This window comes from Gracilinanus agilis, chromosome 2 (genome assembly GCF_016433145.1).
Source record: "Gracilinanus agilis isolate LMUSP501 chromosome 2, AgileGrace, whole genome shotgun sequence".
In the NCBI taxonomy this organism is placed as follows: Eukaryota; Metazoa; Chordata; class Mammalia; order Didelphimorphia; family Didelphidae; genus Gracilinanus; species Gracilinanus agilis.
This window is the reverse complement of record NC_058131.1, coordinates 49,149,058-49,171,683: the sequence shown is the minus strand read 5'-3', so window position 1 is coordinate 49,171,683 and position 22,626 is coordinate 49,149,058. Positions and strand designations below refer to the sequence as shown.

The window sequence follows — 22,626 nt, the reverse complement described above, 5'->3', positions numbered from 1 at the left end:
GGAAATTGAGGAGATATCTGTCCATTGGGAAATGACTGAACAAGTCATGGCATATGATTGTGATGGAATACTGTTGTGCCACAAGAAATAATGAACAAGAAAAACCTGGAGTTAGATGAACTGATGCAAAGTGAAGCAAGCAAAGCCAGGAGAACACTGTTTACAGTAACAGAAATATTGTCTGTTGATCAACTGTGAATTACTTGGCTGTTCTCAGCAATGTAATAATCCAAGACAATTGTATAAAAAAATTCTAGCCACCTCCAGAAAAAACTGGTGAAGTCTGAATACAGATTAAAGTGCAATTTTTCACTCATTATCTTTGTGAGTTTTTTTAAAAATGGCAGAGGAAGAATTCAGAGACTCCTAGGAAGATTGAAGTAATACATAGTGAAGTAAGCAAAGCCACAAGAACAGTTTACATAATAAAACCATAATAATACAAAGGAGGACAACACTGAAAAAGCTCCATCAATGACTAATGCCACACCCATTGTGTCTTTTTTTTTTAACCATTACCCTTTGTTGGGGTTGGAACCAAGATGGCGACTTAGTAGCAGCAGAAACTGAAACTGCTCCAAAAATCCTCTCAAACCATTACCTTCTGTCTTAGAATCAATACTAAATAAGGCAGAAGAGTGGTAAGAGCTGACCATGGTGGTTAACTGACTTAACCTGGGGTCATGCAGCTAGAAAGTGTCTGAAGTCATATTTGAACCCAGGATTCCCATCTCCAGATCTGGTGCTCTATCCATGAGCTACCTAGCTGCCCAGTTAATATCAGTTCTAAGACAGAAGATTGGTGAGAGGGTTAAGTGACTTGCCCAGGGTCACACAGCTAGACTATTATCATGTCTTCAAAGTAAGGCAAAGCTCAACTCCTGTCTCAGAGGCAGCAAAGGAACTGTAGAGATTGAGACATCGGTTTTCAGACCTGACCAGGCTGTTGATTTATATTGCTAAACTAGACTTATTTGTTAGAAGAAGATCCTACTGTTGAGGGAGAAGAAGGGGAGAATGAAAAGTAACAGTGACATAACAAGTGAAAAGATCACCAATAAAATATTTTAAAGAAGAAAAAAAGTGCTGGCTACCCCACCCCTCCAGCACCACCACCAAATGGTCCACTGGGGCAAGGCTGATAACTCCCAAGCAAACCAAACCAAAAAGGATTCTCTTTCCGCTCAGAAAGCACTCAGATGGGTTGCATTCTCGGGCTTATTGTTTCAGTAGCATACACTGTTTCAATTTGCAGAACTTCATTTGGGCCCAGTATTGGACTTTCAGGGGAAAGCATGTTGAAGATCTTGGTCTAGAAACCTCAAATAGGTTAATAGAGTAAATGGTTGGGAAGGAGAGGCAAACTAATTATTTAAATAACAGACTGGGACTCTGCAGTTTTTTCTAACTTCTGGACCACTATTGCTTCCTTAACTGCAATTATGGAACTCCCTTTCCTCCTGGGAATTACGAGGATGAACAGAAAAGCTTTGCCCAAGCTTAACCTTTAGGGTTCACAGAACCCCAACATTGGGAAAGACTGAAGTTATCCAGTTCAAATTGGGACTTGTTGCAGGAATCCCTTCTACAGCATACCTGGCAGTTGGATCCCCTAGCCTCCGCTTAAATGCTTCCATTGCTAAGGAACTTACTCTAACAAAGAGATAACCCGAGTTAACTTATGGACAGTTCTCACTGTTGGAAAGATCCTCTGAATTTTGAACTAAATCCTTTTTTTCTGGCAATGGCCCAGAAATCCTAGTTCTGCCTTCTCAATCACTGCTTCTTTGGATCTGGGGTTCCTGGTACCAAGTAAAGGTATCCCTCGTTTCACTGACAACTACTCGAGTCTAGTATGCAGCGCCAACAGGACGTTTGTGTAAGGATGTGAACTTCCTCAGTTCTAACAAGTTTCTAAACTAATCATCCTGCCGTGCTGGGCATTCCCAGCATGAGCCGCTATCATGTGGTCAATCAGCCTCCTTTGAAGGAGGGGCTCCACAGACTGTCTTTAAAGCAAGGGGGAGAGAGGCTTCATTCTTCACTGGGACATCAACTCCTATCTATTTCTCTGGACCAAGATCGAGGGCAGCAGCTGAGGTTCCTGGGGGATGTAGAGACTCTGGGGATGTGGACCTCATGTCCTACTGGCTCACTCACTTCACCCAATTAAGGAAAAGAGATCAAAAAGCCAAAAAGGGAAGAAAAAAAAAGAAACTCCCATTCCTGTGGAACAGGACAATCTGTGGGGAAAGAAAGACAGAAGAGATGTGGATAGATTGAGAACTTGGGTATGTTCAGGCAGGAAATTTGAGACTCCCTGGGTTCTGGAGTCAAGCTGTAGAGAAAGGACAATTAAGCTAACATAGGCTGTGACATGGGTTATCGCAGCCTCCGTTGGGCTAAGGGAAGCAGTAGGATTCCCTTTGACAGGTTAGAGAACTAAAAGGATGGAGCGGACTTGGTGGCTGTGATTTTTGAGACCAAAGGGTGGGGGTGGGGGAAGAAGGAAGGAAACTTTGGGGATTCCTTTGGGCACTAACTGGTAAGAACAATGAATTTTCTGAAACAGCAACGGGCAGCTGTTGGACTTTGAGAAAGCCCTCCAGGGTAGGAATTTGGAAACTTCAGCGCCTCTGTGTTGCTCTGTCCACATTCACGGCTCCTTGTTTTTAACCCGGAACTATGCCCATGCCTGGTCAACAGAAGAGATTGTTTAACTCTCTGAATTCCACGTCCCCAGATTCTCTCCATCAAGTTGTCCCTACCAATCAGACAGGTTTACCGTGCCAGGGGCTCTTCATTCCAGATGAGCTGTTCTTGACCCTGGGGCTGGTGAGCCTAGTGGAGAACATGATGGTAGTGGTAGCCATTATCAAGAACCGCAACCTGCATTCACCCATGTACTATTTTGTGTGCTGCCTGGCTCTATCAGACCTTCTGGTGAGTGTCAGTAACCTGCTGGAGACCTCGGTCATGCTACTTCTGGAGAAAGGGGTGCTAGTGATCCAGGAGCCAATGGTGCAACAGCTTGACAATGTCATTGATGTGTTGATCTGTGGTTCCATGATGTCCTCGATTTCCTTCTTGGGAGCCATTGCCGTTGACCGCTACATCAGCATCTTCTATGCCTTGCGCTACCACAGTATCGTTACCCCTTGTCGAGCTCAGGGAGTCCTTGCTGGCATCTGGGTGTCCAGCGCCTTCTCTGGCACCCTCTTCATCTCCTATTACAACCATAATGCAGTCCTGCTCTGTCTCATTGGCTTCTTCTTATCCATGTTGGGGCTCATGGTGGTTCTCTACATCCACATGTTCATCCAGGCATGTCAGCATGCCAGGAGGATTGCTCGGCTACACAAGAGATATGCCATTCACCAGCTGTCCGCCCTCAAGGGGGCTGTCACCCTCACGATCCTGTTGGGCATCTTCTTCCTCTGCTGGGCCCCCTTCTTCCTGCACCTCACACTTATTGTCCTCTGTCCCAGGCATCCCACATGCAGCTGCTACTTCCAGAACTTCAACCTTTTTCTCATCCTCATCATCTGCAACTCAATCATTGACCCCCTCATCTATGCCTTCCGCAGCCAAGAGCTCCGCAAGACCCTCAAGGAGGTGATTCTATGCTCCTGGTAAGGGGGGAAGGGAGACGTCATGAATGCCCATGCATGCATGCCCACAGAAACCTGCACAGCAGGACGGAGGAGAGCAGCTTCTCAGCAGCGATGGTAGCCGGGATGTTCTGGTTGATAGGCAGGACCCCGTCCTATCCCGTGGTAACAGATATGTCTCATTAGCCTGCCCAGCCTCCAGCTCTTTTGGGAAAGATACTGAGGTGGTGTGTGTGTGTGTGTGTGTGTGTGTGTGTGTGTGTGTGTGTGTGTACACAACAGGAACAGGAGAACAATCTCCTGCATCTGATCCACTTTTATCTTCCATTTAAGGGTAAGATTTTCAACCCCATTCCCAAAAGACTTGAAATTCAGCCTGTTCCTGGGATGAGTACCTGGAAACCTGTTCCCCTCTTTACCCATTTCCTGTCATTGCTTCTGTCTGCTAAGGACACTGGATCTAGGAGGCAGGGCTGGCTCACTCCAGATTGGAAAGATGGTATCTCAACCACAGCCAGAGCCAAAAAAAAAAAAAAAAAAAAAAAAAAGCACTTGGACCACCTCCCGGCCCGAGGTATTAAAGACTCACAGGACATGCCGTCGGGTGGGATGCCGATGACTGGTCAACTGAGGGCAGATGACTGGGAGTTCTAATACCTCAGGTCCACTCCCAACTTGGCCCCTGGCACTGACTCCCTGTGGCTGACATTCCCTGGCTGTGTTAGTGATTGCTTACTGAGGCTGTGGGAGAACTCTGTGCCTGGAAAATGACAATAAACCCACTCTCTGCCCAGACGCTACATCTGACTGGGATGGGGGGAAATCTGTGACTGTGCTTCATCTCTCCTTGTTCTTTCATATAATTTAAGGGTAGGTGGGAGAGGGAGGAAAAGAAGGAGAAGGGGGTAGCTTGGTAAGTCAGCAGATCGAGTACCAGGCTGGGAGTCAGGAGGACGTGGGTTCAAATCTGACCTCAGATACTCTCTAGCCGTGTGACTTGGAACAAGTCACTTAACGCTACCCCACCCATGTTACCTAGATGTTACTGCTTTACTGCCCGGGAACTAATACATAGTATTGATTCTGAGATTGAAGATAAGATTTTTTAAAAGAGATGGGGAGAAAAACAAATGAAAAATGGGTAGAAAGGCAAATGCTAAGAACTGGTATGAATCTCCCCAAGTCTTGCCTGACCCAGCCTAGAGTCAGAGAAAAGGCTCTCCTTCGAATGGCTGGGAAAGGCCCCAGAATATTGGTGAAGAAGTTAACTTGATTAAGCTGGGAAGTAGACATAACCGAAGGCTGGAGATAAGTCTGAAGACTGAGCTTTGAAAGGAATCTCATAGGCCAACCTCCTCATTTGACATGTGAGCAAACTGAGACCCAGATGTCACACAAGAAGGAAGCCACAGATTATTCAGGGTCCTTTGCCTTTAAATCCCCTGTTTCCTTAGTCAGTTCTCTCCCATCACCATCTAGAGGCAAGCAGGAGAAGGGAGGATCCTGAACGTGGTTGAGCAGGACTGGAAGCCATGGAAACAAGCCCTGGTCACAACACAACACACCCCCAAGTTAAGCTAAGTGTCAGTCCTAGTCTTAACTGCCCCCACCCCAACACACACACACCTGGCAAAACCCCAGAATAGGGCAACTTTAAGGGTGGGGGACTGAGCACCACCTATTGTAAGAATTAGCTTGTACCCAGCCCAGAGAGTTCTCTCAGCCTTGAGCCAGCTGAGGCTTACATTATGTAGGAAAAAAGACCACTTTAGTGAAAACTGAGAGATCTGGGTTCTAGTCCCCCACTGCCAAGTACTAGCTGTATGATCTTGGGTGAGTTATTTCCCTTTTATGAGCCTCAGTTTCTCCATCTAGCAATGAGCTAGACCTAGATGATCTCTAAGGTTCCTCCCAAGACCCAGCAAACTATGACTCAGTAGTAGCTATCATCTGCGTTTGTGGCCTTCTATGATCATTCTGGATACATCCCCAAAGCATGGTGCTCCCAGAGGACGGGACGTCCTCTCCAGTCTATTTGGTTGTATTGATTAGGCAGCTACTGGAACGCTTGTGGGGAAACCATGAAATCTGGATCTATTATCTCGCCTGGATTATGCCCAGGAACAATCTGATAGACCTCCAGGCTTCATGGGGTTGTCCTGAAGATCAATTAAGAGGACATCTCTAGAGCCCTTTGCAAACCAAGAAATGGGATTATTGAACATTATGATTCTCAAGTGGGCTCTGAGACCCACTCTGACCTCCCACCACTTACTGCACCAAGCCCATCTCCCTCTCTAGAGCCACTCCTTCCACATAGCTCTTCTTCCTTTCTCTCTCCCTCTCTCTTTTCTCCTTTCTGTGCGCTCCCCTGCCTTCTTGAAACAAGGCTCATCCACCCCTACCCACATTCTGCTTCCCTTAAGAGATGAAGTTCCAGTTTGAATTTGAAGAAGAGCTCATCTGTATTCTAGCTTTGTGTGCAACAGACATCTGATAAATACTTGTTGACTGACCACAAGTGCCTTTTGTCTGGCTCATCTCTACGGATCCCAGTTTTCCCCCCAACTTCCCCCTCCCCTTAGCTGGGAGCTCAAGGTCAAAGAACAAATGGGGCTGCCAATCTGAGCCTCAGAGTTCTCGCCAAGAGGCCCGAGAGCCGATTCCTGGCACTGCAAGATGGGAGAATGAGTCAGGCTGCAGCCTGAGACCAGATCTCCCCCTGGAAGAGAGACAGAGAAGAGTGAGCCAGCCTGGCTAGGTGCCCCAAGGAGAGGGAGAGCTGGCCAGGGTGGGGCTGAACTGGGAAGCTCCCCCTCAGGTTGGGGTATTGGTGGAGAGACAAAGTGGGCGCAGCGATGGCACGGTCAGCTTGCCTTCAGGCTCTAGCAGCCACCCAGAGAGAATAGCTTAGAAGCCTTACCCTGGGACCCTGGGAACGGGGAGGGAGAGGAGGGGCTACAGACAAATAGACACCAACCACGAGAGGCCACATCATAAAGGAGAAGAGGAGGTGTGTGGGGGAAGGGAGGAGGGAGGGAGGGATGGAGAGAGGGTGTAGCTCAAGAACAAAAGACAAGATTTCTAGAAAGAAAGAACAGTAGAGCCTTATGTGGAAGAAGGGGCTGAAAGACACTCTCCCTCTACAGCCTCACAGCCCAGTTCCACTGGTCCCCAGACACAAGCCCATAAAAAATTGCCTCTGAATACACATGTATGCAGTTGCACGTAGATGCACCTTTGTATGAAACATCAAAACATATATACACATATATGTGGTCCTACATGTATGTATTCCATACACACGTGTGTGTGTGTGTGTGTGTGTGTGTGTGTGTGTGTGTGTGTGTGTGTATTTCTGTCCAGTCAGATCTGGAGAGAAAACTTGAGTGCCGGATTGACTAGGCAGAGGATAGACCTCATCCAAGGTGATTTCACAATAGAATTGTATCAGCATAATCCAGTGCTATCATCAGGAATATGCCTGTCTCCACCATAGACAATACAAAACCTCTTCAGCGCCTGTGGTCTGCGGCGGGCTGAGGGGCGGCTCCAGATTGTACCAGGCAGATGGTCCTGGAAAGCTTGGGAGGAAACCCTGAAATGTGTGTCTTTCCACTTCTGTTTGAAGAGTCGTGCCCATCAGTGGCGGGCAGTAGAGCCCTCTATTCGTTATTCCTTGTGACTTCCCAGCACCGGCACAATTACTCAGGCAATGAGGCTGTTCCAGGACTGGTCCTTCGCCCTTCCCGACAGCTTAAAAATTACCACTCACAGTTCTGTGGCGAAGCACCTTCCTCAGAGCCCTTTGAGGCGGATGAGGTCACCCAGGCTTAAGGGCACGATGTGTTTAGCCAATGGACACTGTCGGTTTTAGCATCTGAACGCTGGTCCCCCCATGGCTGGGGCTGCAGCATTCCATCCCTTACTCCACAATGCTCAGAGAACAATACCGGAGGACTCCCCGAGGGGTTTGGCGACTTCATTCTTTTGCACCATCCATGTGGCTGGAGAGCCCTGGATAAGTGGCACTGCATGGTAGGTGGTGCCAAGATCAGAGATGGGACTTCACTGCCACTTCAGTGGCTTCTGTGAAGTCAGCGCTGGTCCAGAAAGTCGACCCACTCCAGGGAAGGGAGCCCTTGGTGCCCTCTAGTGACCAGATATCCCCGCTGAAAACAAACTGGGCTCTGTCCTTTTTGGGTGGGTGGCTTCGGCTCAGGGCTCCATTCTTCCTCTGCCTCCCTGCTTTCTCACTTTGATTGGAGACTGGACTACTGTAACTCACGGTTGGGAGAAGGCCAAAGGGCTGAACCAGCTGCGTTGGCGCTCTAGGGGATCGTCCTCTGCTGGATGTGAGGCCTGGGGATGGAGCCAACACGATGACTGATGGGAAGTGTACGAGGTGCAAATGTGGGAGTATAAGGACTGGGAGGGACAATGGTCAGTATAACTTGGGAGCTGGAGAGATTAAGGGCTACTTGGACCAAGAGTCTGCTCTGAAGAGGGCCAACTTGGGAGGGTAGATCTTATATATTTCCCCCACCACACCACATACCACACACACACACACCTCACATGCTACCACCCCAGCTGCAGGGCTTGGGACCCTGGCACAAGGCCAGATTGAGAGAGTCTAAGAGCTCTGATGACAATGGGCAAGCAGCCCAAGGATTAGGTTGGGTTTCCAAACTCACCTTTAAGCCACAGGGAGGGGCTGAGAATGTTGTGGCTTGGCCCATATCTCTTTTGCTGTCACTGAGCCTTCAAGTGTGGGTACCCAGAAAGATTCCCTGGCTATTTTCCACCTTCTGCACCCCAAATAAGGAGTTTCCTAACAAGGGTCTTATTTTCGATTCTCCACTGATCTTGGAGAGCTCTGAGCCATGTTTTCCGGCAAAACAGATCTTTGGTATAAATGGAAGCCACCTCTCCTTGTCTGACCTCCTTTCACCCATAGGCCTCTGGATTCAGCAAGCCTCTCTTGGATGTTCTCTGGTGTCCCTTTCGGACTGGAGTCTTTAACCCAAGGGATCTCTGGCTAAATTTGGGGGTGGCACGGTTGTGAACTTCAAAAAAACATAAAATACTCTCAATTTTAATCCTGTGTATTTTACACACTTAAAAGCAGTATTCCAAGGTTTCTATAGATTTCACGAGATTCCATAGGGGTGCATACCATGTGTAAAAAGCTTAAGAACCCTTTTCCTAAGGCACAGAGAGCCACTACTCCAGTTGCATGCTATCCCTTCTTCTCGTGGGCTTATTCTACAGGCAGTGGACCAGGCTGAAGTGGGAGGGAGATCTAGCCTAAAGGTGCAGAATCTCTATTTTTCCTTTTCCTAACTAAGGGTATCTTCATGCCTGAATTCCCTAGAAAAAGGAAATATTCTCTTCTATCTCTCTCTCTTTCTCTCTTCCTTCCTTCCTATCTTCCTTCTTTTCCTACCCAATGATTCTCTTATGGAACACAGCTTGGTGATGCTCTTCATGGGACTAGAGAAGGGGAGGAGACTGGAATCCCAGATGCTTGGGGAAGAGAAGGGGAGGAGGGAGACCCTGAAACTGAGGGTACAATGGCCGTGAAGCTGTTGGAGAAGGAAACAAAGAAAAAAGGAATATGGTCTGGAGTAACTTGGAAGAAGATAGCTCCCCCATTCTTCTCCGCCTCTACTGCCACCACCCACTTCTGAACTGGGTGGGGTCTGTGTGACCCTGGTTTTTGCAGATCTAGAGGAGTGCCAGCAGGTGGGTGGGGAAGCCACTATTGTCCTCAGGGAATCCCTTCCATCACCAGTCCGGGAGACACCTCCTTTCATTCAGATAGGAAGGGACCCCAAAAATCTGACCAGTAGAAGCCCGCCAGTCATATCCCCCTTTACTAATTCTGCCTAGACCTGCCCAGAGGGGTCCTGGGCAGTCCGCATCGCATTGTGTGCAGCCAGACAAAGTAACTGCGCTGGGCAGGGGAGCTGGGAGGGTAGGCAGTTCCCTCCCTCAGGACCTAGAGGGTGGGGGTTGTGGGGGGAGGGATGCGCTGGTTGGTACTGATGCTGCGGGGATGTTGCAGCATTTTCTGCCGGCGGCTCGTGATTGGCTAGGGCGAGGATGAGGTCAGCTCTTGGCGGAGTACGCCGCTGTCTGCCCAGCCGCCGGTGCAGCAGCGCGCAGCCTATAAAAGCCGGCGGCCGGTGAGCACCCAGCTTTCTGCAGCCTGCGAGAACGCGCCCCACTTCCCAGCTCCGGACGCTCCCCTTGCAGCAAGTCAGCAAGATCAGCGAGGATGAGGGAAATCGTCCACATCCAGGCCGGCCAGTGCGGCAACCAGATCGGAGCCAAGGTAGGGCCTGGAAAAGGGACAGGTTAGAGACAAGGACCAGAGCCAGAGCTGGAATTGGGGCTGGGGCGGGGCAGAAACACCTCCCTCGGGCTCGAGTGCGCTGGACCAGCCCACTGCGGCAGCTAGGGGGTGGGTAATTTCGCTTGGCTCCCAGCAGGCCTCGCTGGAAGCTGGGGTTCCCCATTCAGCCTTTGTATTGAGTCGCGCTCGAGGTGGGGGGTCTGTGAGCATCCACCGCGCTATTCCCAGGATAGTCCGGGAGAGCGTTTGGAAGGGAACGGGATATTTAAAGACTCGCGGAGCTGGCTCAGTTGTGCGCAGAGATGGGGACAAGGGGTAGGAGGTGATTGAGTGGGGGGCGGAAAGGGGAGCGCCAGGCAAACGCAGCGCAGCTGAACCACACCCCAGGACTGCGGCGCCGGCTAACAAAGGGATGAGCTCAGCTTTACGCCAGGCTGCCGGGACGCCTGGGTCCCCGCCCTGCCGGGGTTACCCACCTTTCTTTCGTCATTCCCCGGGAAGTCGTCTTTTTTCCCCAAGCCCTGGAGGATTTCCAGGCCAGGGCTCTCTCTGTCTCTCTGTCTCTCTGTCTCTCTGTCTCTGTCTATCTCTCTCTCCCTTCCTTCCTCCCTCCCTCCCTTTCTCTGTCTCTCTCCAGGGCCAGTTTGTTGAAAGAGGTGGGGAGCGGGAGATCGGGGAAGGTGTAATCCCTCGTTTTGTCAGACCCCGGTACATATTACCTGGGAGCGGTCAACCTGTACACTCAGGCTTACGACGCCCCCTGTTGGGGAAGCTGGAGACCCGGCCACCTGGGTTTCCCTCGAGAGTTAATGGTCAGTGATTGGAACCTGGACAGCGACTACTACCACGTTCCTTCCCTGAGCTTCTTTGGGGGTGGGCGTTGCCCAACCTCCTCAGAGGAGCTGTTTTGTCCCGGTTGCCTTAGGTTTTGGGTTCAGGAAAAAATGGGTGGGGTTGAGCTGGGCGGGGCAGTTGCATGAAGACTATAGTCCCTCTCTCCCCCCCTTCTCCCTCTTTCATTGGCAGGACCACATAAACTGTCCTCTTTCCTTTTCCAACACCTACCTCTTCATCTCCTTTTTCCAGTTTCGTCGAGGGTGCCATACCTTTAAGAAACAGTTCTTTTTTTGGATTGTCTTTCCAGAGATGGCCCCAGAAAAACCCTCTCATAAAGACCCAGCCACCTCACAGCACCTTTCCCAGACCCAGCCCCCACTTTCTTTGTTCTCCTAAGGGGAAGAAGGGGTGGAGTTGTGCTGTGATTCACAGGTGACCTTGGTCTCAGGTCTCTGCTACCCTAGGATGCTACCAAGGATGAGATCAAGACCCTACCTGGAGATCTAATCCTGATCGAATTAGGACCTGGCCCCACCCTGAATAGGTCCTGTGGAACTCAGGGGGTTCACCTCTTGGGAGATGAAGTGGGATCAGTAGAGGAGAGAAGCAACCTTAAAACTGACTCCTCCCCTAAGCCAGTCATGAAGATCTCCTGGGATGGGTCTAGTAGAAACTGAGGGTAGGGAACAAAGCCGTCTTGAAGAAGGTAGGACTGCATCAATCTAGAACAACCTAGATCAGGGGAAAAGGTTCAGAAGGGGTTAGGGGGCTTACTCTAGTCAATGGAACTGGGACCAAAGTCTCATAAACCCAACAGGTGGTAGCAGAGGCAGTAAGGAAAAATCTGTAGCCTAGCTTTTTGGTTAGGGTAGAAGACTCAGATCTTATCTGAAACAAAAGATAGTGTCCTAAATGGGAATATGGTTCGGTTAAAATCAACCCAGAGAAAAAAAGGAAGGTAGGTTGGGATTAGAGAGGGAGGAAACCCCCAAAGACCTTTGCTAGAATGGCAGTTTAGATTCAGAGGCAGAGGTCCTGGGTCTAAATCCTGGCTCTGCTACTTACTAACCTATGTGACTTTGGGCTATTAATTCCCTCCCATGGACTCTTCTACCCCATTTTTATAAAATGAATGGGTTGAACTAGATCGGAGGGGGATCATTAAAATCAGATAATTGGATTAAATGGCTTTGGAGATTCCTTTCAGCTTTTAGATCTATGATCTTTAAGGTTCCTTTAAGTACTAAACTCTGTGATCCTATAAGCAGCAGCCCCTGAGGAAGCCAGTCAGAAGAACAAAAAGCTAATTAATATACTGGAGGGGAAACAGCTGCCCACGTGGCACTGATATGTAAATTGTATGTGTGAGTCTCCTCTGATGTTTCTGGTAGAGGCACCTGCTGCAGTGTCTTAGTGTGAGGCAGCACTAATCATGGATCAGACCCTTCAGACACATCTGTGCCTGCTCAGAATGAAGAATAAGGAAGCGGGGGAGGGGCAGAAGGGGAGGAAGACTAGCCCGTCTCCTGCTCTATTGGAGGTGGGGAGGAGGAGGAAGGGTTTGGGGATAGGAAACTGAAATCAAATCAGGTCTCCTTCTGGAGTAGGGAGAGCAGCTGTGGCCACGCCAGCAGTCACCCTCAGCCCAGAGGGTCTGTTGGCTCATTAGGCAGGTCACTGGGGGATTGAGCAGGCACAGAACACCTGCCACAGAGCAGGGTCAGGGGCTGAGGGCCAAAAGGGGAGAGGAGGAGGGGAGTGTAAGTGGACACAAGACTAATCAAGGCCAGTGCCTGGGACAATGATGCTTATTAGTCATCACTCCGGGGACCCCCAGAGCAGTAGCAGTCTAAGGGACAGATATTTGGTCTGATATTTGGACAGATAGATATAAGAGCCTGATATTTGGTCCCCGGGATCATGGTGAAGTGGGAAGATCTTTGGATTTGGAGTCTGAGGATTCAAATCCCAGTTCTACTACTTAGTGCATGGGTGACCTTGGGAAGTACTTCATCTCTCTGGCTCTGTGTTTTCCCATCTGTAAAATTAAGATATCTAAAGTCCCTTCCAACATTAAATCAATGCTCCTACTTGCCATGTTACCTTGGGCTAGTTGCATTATCTGGAAAAGATGAGCATGCCCTTGGGGATAAAGTAAGACTAAGTGATGTCAAGTCACTTTTAGTCATTCCTAACAGAGAAATGTTTCAATCCAGGGCTTTATGATGATTTCATTAAATGAGACTATCTTGTAGGCATAAAGAGATTTTAAGTCATTTCTCTTCTACCCTCCTGGGTCCAAGAGATACTGGAATCATAGATTGTTTTAGGAAAAACAAACTAGATATCTCCCTCCCCCCTCTACCCCCATAATGTGCTAGTTCCTTACTCAAGAATGCTGAGATCAGTCTTTTGAAGGTCTTAGCTGAATGCCAGGATCTGTTCCCCACCCCTAGGGGACCTCCCCTACCTTGTGGGAAGGTGAATGAGTAAGGCCCAGGGGTGGCCCTACCCTGACCCTCAGGGAAGGAAGAAGGGAAAACACACTCTTCTTTGATGCGTCACATTTGAGCTAATGCTGGTGCTTCTTGGAAAATTGGGACAGCAGCACCCAGCATGTGACCCAGCTGCCTGGGGAGTAGAGAGCTTGCGCAGGTAAAGCAGGAGCACTCTGCAGTGGCCTGTGAGACAAAAAAAAAAAAAAAAAAGGCCTGTGGACCTTGAGTGAGGTGAACAATTAGTTGAACTCCCTTGGATTCAGAGAGATCAGCATGACTCTTGTCACCTGAGTACCCACGGCCCCACTCCCTTATCCCTGATGCTTCCATCTACCTCTGCCTGGGGTCCTGAGTTTAAGAAATGATATCTCTCCATAAGCTATTCTTTTTCATTTATTGACAGTCTCCCTAGCCAGGAGCTCAGGCTCTTTTTCCGGTGCAGGATCAGGAACTTAAATCCTTGGGCATTCCATCTTCTCAACTTATGTGGGACACTCAAATTCTTTGAGTCAGCTCCTGGAAAAGCTTTGATTTGTTCCTTTGGGCCAAGAGGTCTTAGCCCAGATCTTCAGGGAGACTGGTGAAGGCACTCAGTGGAACTTTGAGAGGCCTTCAGAGGCAAGCCCAACCCATAAATTGGCAGTCAGCCAGCCTTAGCTCTGATTTTCTTATTACCCTAGCCTGGCCCTCTGCTCTAATTTGTGTTTCTGGCCTCTTATCTGTGGTAGATCACTAGGAGTCTGCCTCATTAACAAAACTGAAATCTCTGCCTTCTCATTCACCATATGGGCAATGGATAACAGCAATTGGTGTCCCCTCTCTTCTCTCTCCTTCTAGGTTGTTGGGCAAGACATTTTGCTTTGGGAACTGCAGAGAGGAATCTTTATGCATAAAGGGAAAAGTTTTTGCTTCCCTTTTGGGACTACCAACCAATCCTTTCTCTCTCCAATCACTGACTCCTGCCCCTAATGCATTTTAGGTTAGGAATGAATGGGTCTCACACATCTGGGTAAGGTAGCGACTCCCCAGAAAAGCAACTGGTTAGAAGAGGAAAAAGGGAAACTGGCCTTAGGACTTTTTACATCTTAAAAAAAACCTTCAGGAATTGTGACTAAATCCTTGAGTGCCCCCTAGTCCTTTTCTTGGGGTGTTCCAGTTCTAAATATATTGCTGTATATATTCCATGTCTCTCTCATGTCCTTTAGTTCTAGGGATAGATTTTCCCTTAATCTAATGTACTTCCCTACAAAGCCAGGAAACAAAGGTATATTAACCCTCTGTGCTGGGTTGGGGAGGAGAGGAGAGGGATGAAGGAAGATGTGTAGAGAATGCAGTTGGGTAGTGACCTGAGAGTTGTCAGAACCATGGACAGCTCATCCAGGGTTTTCTCAGTTCTATTTCCCCACCATCTGCTACACCTCACAAATTGTTTTGAAGATGCAGACCAGTATAATGTCTTATACAAAGGATAATAGATGAAAACTTGCTAAACAGTAACTCAAAGGCCATCTAGTAGAATAACCAGGAAGAAACTGAGATCCAGGGAAGTAGTGACTTGCACAAGATCAGGGTTGCAAACATCAGAGGCGAGATTTGAATTCAAAGTCCTCAGAATCAGTCCTCTTATCTGCCTCCATCATGAGGCCTTTAATACATACTTGATGAATTGAATGGAATTGAACTTTAATTGAATCTTTTTGGGGGTAGTAGGTAGCAGTGTTTGGACCCAACTATTTTTCAGTATATCCAATCTAATTCTATAATTTATTATGGCATCCCAATAACCCCTGCTCAGTCAACTACAAAAGTTGAATCTCCCCTTAGTTCCCCTGACCTGGAAAAGAGCTTTCCAGCCATTAAAAGTGTGCTAATTGCCAGAGAGTTGACCACTAGGAGATGAACTGGCTTTTTTCAGCCACGACTCATGAAGATACTTTACTGAGGAGAGACAGTGTGGGTTAATGGATAGAGAACTGGCCGTGAAGTCAAGAGGATATGAGTTCAAGTCGTGTCTCTGACACATGGTAGCTGTGTGCAGGTCACTTAACCTCAGTACTCCCAGACAACTCCCTAAGACTGTAAGAGCAATGGCTGGTATGTAATTCTTAGACTTGTTTCCTCACAAGGTGCTCCAGACCCTAACAAAACCTCAAATATTCCTCTATCTTCCCTTCCCCCTTAGGACCTGATGGGTTTTGTAAGACCATTGTCCCCAGCAGCTAATGGTCACCATGCCTAGTTATAGCCCAGAGATAACCATCCCAGAATGTTTGGTAGGGCTCTTGGGTTTGGGGTCATAGCTTAGAATTATAGCCTCTGAAATCAGAACTAGCCAAAGGAAGTTATCTTAGTCATAGACTAAATGATTGGGGGAAAGATGGCAAAGGAACATGGAGGGGGGGGAGCATTTTAATGTATGCCAAGAACTGTGCTAAGCACTTTTCAAGTATTAGCTCATTTGGAAGAAGAGCATGCCCACCGAGTAAGGGTGGGAATTAAAATACAAGTTAGAATATTTGCTCTAAAAACTCAATTGTGGCAAAGATGTACAATGGGAAGAGGGAAAGGAATAAACATTTATCTAGCACCTACAGTGTTCCAGGCACTGTACTAAGCTTTTGACGATTAAAATTTCATTTGGTCCTCACAACAACTCTGAGAGGTAAATGCCAATCTGTAGTGAGAGGATCAGAGTTCAAATTCCAATTTTGCTACTTAATTACCTATGTGACCCTGGGCAATTCTTTCCATACCTCTCAGCCTCAGTTTCCTTATTTGCAAAAAGACATATAGTAGTATGGACATATAGTGGACATATAGTAGTAATAATAGCTAGCATTAATATAGTACTTGAAGGTCTGCAAAGCACTTGACATTTGCTATCTCATGTGATCCTCCCAACAACATTGTGAGGCAGGTACTTTTATTATCTTCATTTTACAGATGAGGGAGAAGGTTCCTTCTACCACTGAAGTTCATGCCCTAAAGGAAAGTCACTCAAGAACGGACTTGACACATATTAGTGATTAGCACTGATTTTCTAAAAACCTTGCCTTTTAAAGTTAGAAATATATATACTTTTAAAAAGCCCCTTTACCTCCTACCTTATTATTGATTCTAAGGCAGAAAAGTGGTAAGGGCCAGGTGATTGAGGATAAGTGACTTGCCCAGAGTCACACAGCTAGTAAGTGTCAGAGGCCAGATTTGAACCCAGGTCCTCCCAACTACAGTCCTGAGGCTCAAAAAATACTTTTAAGAGCTTTCACATGTATCATCTTGTCTGGTTTTCACAACAACCTTATAAAATAAAGGGCAGGGATTTAAATTTCCTTGGCTTCCTTCAAGACTCATTCAAATCCCATCTTCTACAGGAGGCCTTTCCCAGTCTCTAGCAGCCAGATGCTAAATCTTTCCCCTTTCAAAATGCCTTCATCTCTTCCGTATGTATATCTTGTTTGCCCCTAATTATCTGCATGCTGTCAGCCCTAATAGAATGTGAGCTCCATGAGGGCAAGAACTTTTTATTCTTTCTTTGTGTCACCAGTGTTTAGCACAGAGCCTTGCACACATTAAGCACTCCATAAATGCTTTTTGGCTAACTGAGTAATAATAATGACTCCCTTAAAATAATTATAACAATAGCTAACATTTATATAACACTTACTATGTGCAGCTACTGTTATTATTATTATCTCATTTGATCCTTACAACAATCCTGGAAGGTAGGTTCTATTATTATTCCCATTTTACAGATGAAGAGACAGAGCAAACAGAGGTTAAGTGACTTGCCCCCAGGGTCACATAGCTAGTATGTGTCTGAAGTTGGACCTGAACTCATGTCTTCCTTACTCCAGATTTGGCACTCTATCCATTGCACCACCTAGCTGCCTCTAAAAACTTAAATAGCATTTTATGATGACGCAGTATTTTATGTGTATATTCCCACTTGATCTTCATAAGAAACTCATGAGGTAGATAATTCAAGAATTACTCCCATTTTTTTATATTTCCACAGTTCAATAAGTAAGTAATGGGACTTGGATTTGAAAGCAGATCTTGTGACTCCAAAGTCAGGGTAGTATGCATTTTTCTTGAAGCTTCTCACTCTGACATCTTCCTATATATCCTCCCCAAACCTTTTTCCACCAAACCAGGTTGTCTCAGACAAATCTAAAGGAAAAAAGAGGTCAAATTGAGTCCCAACAAGGTTATATGTCTTGCCTAAGACACTGACAGAACCTAGAATTCAGATCTCCAGATTCCTAGGTCAGTGCTCTGGAGGCGAATGTTAATTGTTAGATAACGAGCTGAACACTGCTGACCCATCTCTCTCCTTAACCATTGTCCATGTCTATATCTCTGTGTCTCTCATCAGTTTTGGGAAGTGATCAGTGATGAACATGGCATAGACCCCAGTGGTAACTATGTGGGTGACTCAGACCTGCAGCTGGAGAGGATCAGTGTTTACTACAATGAAGCCTCATGTGAGTATCTCTTCAGCCCACATGAGCCCTGGACCCTTCCTAACTTGCTCTTATGCTGTGGCATGAACTAAAAATGCTTTAGCCTGGGGCTTGGGGGATCAATGGGACCACAGAAACTGGAAGCTGAGGTGGGTGGTGGTTAGGGTGAGATGGGAAGAACCCCTGAAGACTAGATAGAACTTAGAAGGAAATTCTGGGCTGGCTCTGATCTCCCAAGTCAGGAATGACCTTTTCTCATCAAGATCTTAGGTATCATTTTGCTGACTTTCACCCTGAGAGGAGCAATAAATCAAATACAAAATAATATATTCTGTTTGTTGATGTGTTATGGCCCCTGACTAGACTCTAAACTAATGACAAATTGTGGTGGTTCATGGAAAATCTCTTTCCTTTCTTCCTTTACCTTCCATTGCCTATGACAGCAGCAGCTCTCTGCACTTCACACAATAGGCAATTAATAATTGTTCACTGTATTGAAATCGACAATCCTCCGATTATCTGGATTAGGGGAAAAAATAGATTAAGTTGGGATGTACAATAGTGTGGCTTGGCAGAGGGCCTGTGTAGTTGGAGGAGGACTAAGGGAACGTTGAGTATTTTATGAAGATCCACTCCATTGGCTTCTCCATGGTATTTCAGAGCGATGCTTACATTTGCATAATTCCAACAACCCATTCCATTGGCAGAAGATCTCTGTCTAGTGGTTGAGCCAGACTTTGGAAGTTCAAATTAAATATTTACTTAATCAAGCACTTTGAAGTCCATTTCTTCTTTTAAAAAATATCCTGATCAGGGGGTCAGCTAGGTGGCTGTGAATAGAAAGCCAGGTCTGGAGACAGGCGGTCTTGGGTTCAATTCTGGCCACAGACACTTCCTAGCTGTGTGACCTTGGGCAAGTCACTTAATCCTCATTGCCTAGCCCTTACCACTCTTCTGCCTTGGAACCAATACACAGAATTGATTCTAAGATGGAAGGCAAGGGTTAAAAAAAAGTCCCTGTCACTTGCCAGGCATCCTTCCCTACACCCCCACCCATATAACACTCCTTTGTCTTAAAAGTACAGGAAAAGAGAACAAATAAGCCCTTTAGCCATGTGTGGAGATGTATTCCTCATTTCTCTACTGAGAAACAGGAAATATATTTCCTTGTCAGTCCTCTGAATTCAAGATTGCTTACTGCACTAATCTGAAAGATATTTCCCAGTCTCCCCATCTGTTCTAGCAATGAATGGATTATTCGATCTCTGCCTAAGAAAAATGATAGGTAGAATGGGAGAGCCTTAGCATGAGGGAGCTCTAAAGTAGAAGGGACTTCAGCAAGTCAGAGCAGGAGTTTTTCTGGGAAAAGCAGGTCTCTGGGATATTAACACCTTTGGCCATAGACCCAGAGGGTTCCCTATAATCCATCTGTTTTCTCATTTCCCTAGCTCACAAGTATGTGCCCAGGGCCATCCTAGTGGACCTTGAGCCTGGAACCATGGACAGCGTTCGATCTGGTGCTTTTGGACATCTCTTCAGACCTGACAACTTCATCTTTGGTATATTTTCCTGCTGCTATACCCCTTCTTTAGTCTTTCTTTAAAAAACAAACAAAGAAACAAAAACCCTCTGCCTTATCTTAGAATCAATACTAGGTACCTGTTCCAAGGCAGAAGGGTGATAAGGGCTAATTAACTGGGGTTAAGTGACTTACCCAGGATCACCCAGCTAAAACCCTTCCTTCTTTAGACAAACTCCTTACACAAAATTCTCCATAAAGAACTAACAAAAGTAGTGATTGCTTAGGAGAGGGAAGAGGAGAAAGGATTGTTTAGTTTACCTTGCATTTACTTAGATATATACTTTACTTTTCAAATTGCTTTCATATCCAGTTTCTCATTTATTCAAATAGCACTGTGGGGTTAAGTAGGGAAGGGCAGGCAATTATCCCTGTTTACAGATGAGGAAACAGGCTTAAAAGTGAAGTGATTTGCCCAGCATCACTTGGGTCAACAGCTAATTCACATGGGTGAACATGAGTCTCCTTTTGTTCTGACTCTATTTCCATGGAATACACACTAAACTTCCTCAAGACTCACTTTAAAGAGCCATAGGGCTATTTGGCAGTGATATCCCCATTTCACACATGGGAAAACTGAGGCAAAGATTTTCATTGCTTTTTCTTTTGTTTCTGAAGCAGACTCAATTCTAAACTGCCTCTGATGTAGCCCAGTAACATGGAAAGCATATTCAGCTAGGAATAAAAAGAATGTGGGTTCAAGTCTCAGGTGCCAGTTAGTAATCCTACAATGTTGGACAATTCACTCAGTCCTCCCTGAGGCTCAGTTTGTTCACCGATAAAACAGGGAGAATCACCATTTCCCTGCCTGCCTCATGAGGTTGCTGGAAAAATGGATTTGATAGATCCTTATGCCCCATAAATGCTTATTCTAATGTAAGCTACCAATCTGCTTACCCCATTGAGCCCCTACTGTTGATTTTTATCTCTTTCAGTTAACTATCTTATTCTCTCTCCCCTGTGTCACAGGTCAGAGTGGTGCCGGGAACAACTGGGCCAAAGGCCACTACACCGAGGGGGCCGAACTGGTGGATTCAGTGCTAGACGTGGTGAGGAAAGAGTGCGAGAACTGTGACTGTCTTCAGGGGTTCCAGCTCACTCATTCCTTGGGTGGCGGCACCGGCTCAGGCATGGGCACCCTTCTCATCAGCAAGGTACGGGAGGAGTACCCTGACCGAATCATGAACACTTTCAGTGTGGTGCCCTCGCCTAAAGTCTCCGACACCGTGGTGGAGCCCTACAATGCCACCCTGTCCATCCACCAGCTGGTGGAGAACACAGATGAGACCTATTGCATCGACAATGAAGCCCTTTACGACATCTGCTTCCGCACCCTCAAGCTGGCCACCCCCACCTATGGCGACCTCAACCACCTGGTTTCTGCCACCATGAGCGGTGTTACCACTTCCTTGCGCTTCCCTGGCCAGCTCAATGCCGACCTCCGGAAACTGGCTGTCAACATGGTGCCATTCCCCCGCCTACACTTCTTCATGCCTGGCTTTGCCCCGCTCACAGCCCGTGGCAGCCAGCAGTATCGAGCTCTCACAGTCCCTGAGCTCACCCAACAGATGTTCGACGCCAAGAACATGATGGCAGCCTGCGACCCTCGCCACGGACGTTATCTGACAGTGGCTACTGTCTTCCGTGGCCGAATGTCCATGAAGGAAGTAGATGAGCAGATGTTGGCCATCCAGAGCAAGAACAGCAGCTACTTTGTGGAATGGATCCCCAACAATGTGAAGGTGGCTGTCTGTGACATCCCGCCCCGTGGCCTGAAGATGTCTTCTACTTTCATTGGCAATAGCACAGCCATACAGGAGCTCTTCAAACGTATCTCTGAGCAGTTCACTGCCATGTTCCGTCGCAAGGCCTTCCTTCACTGGTACACCGGGGAGGGGATGGATGAGATGGAGTTCACAGAAGCTGAGAGCAACATGAATGACTTGGTGTCCGAGTACCAGCAGTACCAGGATGCCACAGCAGAAGAGGAAGGGGAGATGTATGAGGATGATGAAGAAGAATCAGAGGCCCAGGGGGCCAAGTGAAGTCACTTGGGGTTGGGCAGGAGGCACTGAGTGGGCAGGACCCAGGAAGAAGCCTGTTGTTGACTGGGGTGGGGACAGAAAGTCTCCCTCACCAGGGCAAGTTTTTTCCAGATCATCCAGTCATCTGACAGAGTCCTCCATCTTTGCTTCCAGTTAGCTGAGAGCTAGATACCCGGCTTCTAGTTGCTTCACATTAAAGGTTCCCAAACTTCAATCATTCAGTATTTAATAATGTTCCCCTTCCTTCGTCCCAACCCTTACATCCCCATTACGATGTGTTAGCTCAATTTCTGTACCCTTTCTACCCCAGATCGTTTTCCTCTTGCATTTTTTAACATATTTTCCATAGTCCCAATGTTCTTATTTTTTACTGATTTATGTTGATTTTTATTTTTTGGAATACTCAATAAATTTATTGCTGTCTGATACCCTCATCCTGGAATGGCCAACTCCTTATTTGGGGCAGAGAATAAATAGGTGAGGGGAGGGTGGCCAGAAGTCACAAAGGAAGACATCAGTTTGGTTGGAATTCCAGAAACCATGTCTCCAAGGAGTGACAAAAAACCATAGCTACCTCTCCCTTTCACAGGAGGAAATTTCCCTGGGGGAAGTCCTTTGGTACAAAAGTAAATCTGATTTTTCTCCCTAGAATCCATGGATTGTGTTATCCCCAGAGTAAAGGAGGCTTGTCTACTTCTTTCTAGATCCTCTAAATCCAGGAAAAGAGGGTATGTATTGTCAGTTCTAGCACTGAGTCCTTATATTCAGAGTGTTTGGGGCAAGGGAGAAGTGCTATCAGGACACCAGAAGGTGCATCATTTATCAGATAAAGTATCATTTCCACCAGGCTTGGAACCCTTGTTTCTGAGGACCAGAGCTGTATTTCCAAGTAGTGTGTCCTCAGTCTTCAAAGGACACTTAACTCTATTTCTCACCATGCCTCCTTGGAGCTCTATTTCTACCCACCTCAAAAACCCACTCTCATTTCTTCAACCAAGACCACTGGTGTAGAGCTGTGCTTTAGGGGTCCATTTCCTGAATGCGAAACTAAAAAGTGCCATTCTCTTCCCTTCCTCTTAAGCTTAGTGCTCTATATTCAAATCCTAGAATTTTAGGATTCAAGTCCCTGCATTTTGCAAATGAAGAAATAAAAGCCAAATAGTGAAATCAAGTAATCTGCAAAAGTCAAGTAGCTGAATAGTGGTGTAACCAGATTTATTAGCCTCCATTCC

At 46.9% G+C, this 22,626-nt stretch overlaps 1 protein-coding gene across 1 annotated transcript; it reads left to right on the top strand.

Annotated features, from left to right (window-relative positions):
- The first annotated feature begins 2,685 nt into the window (after window positions 1–2,685).
- Window positions 2,686–21,394, top strand: TUBB3 (tubulin beta 3 class III). Its single transcript, XM_044659380.1, has 7 exons — window positions 2,686–3,632; window positions 7,305–7,477; window positions 7,947–8,133; window positions 9,825–9,951; window positions 17,683–17,791; window positions 19,219–19,329; window positions 20,319–21,394. The coding sequence occupies exons 1-7, from the start codon at window positions 2,686–2,688 to the stop codon at window positions 21,392–21,394; spliced, it is 2,730 nt and encodes a 909-aa protein (XP_044515315.1).
- Window positions 21,395–22,626: the final 1,232 nt, after the last annotated feature.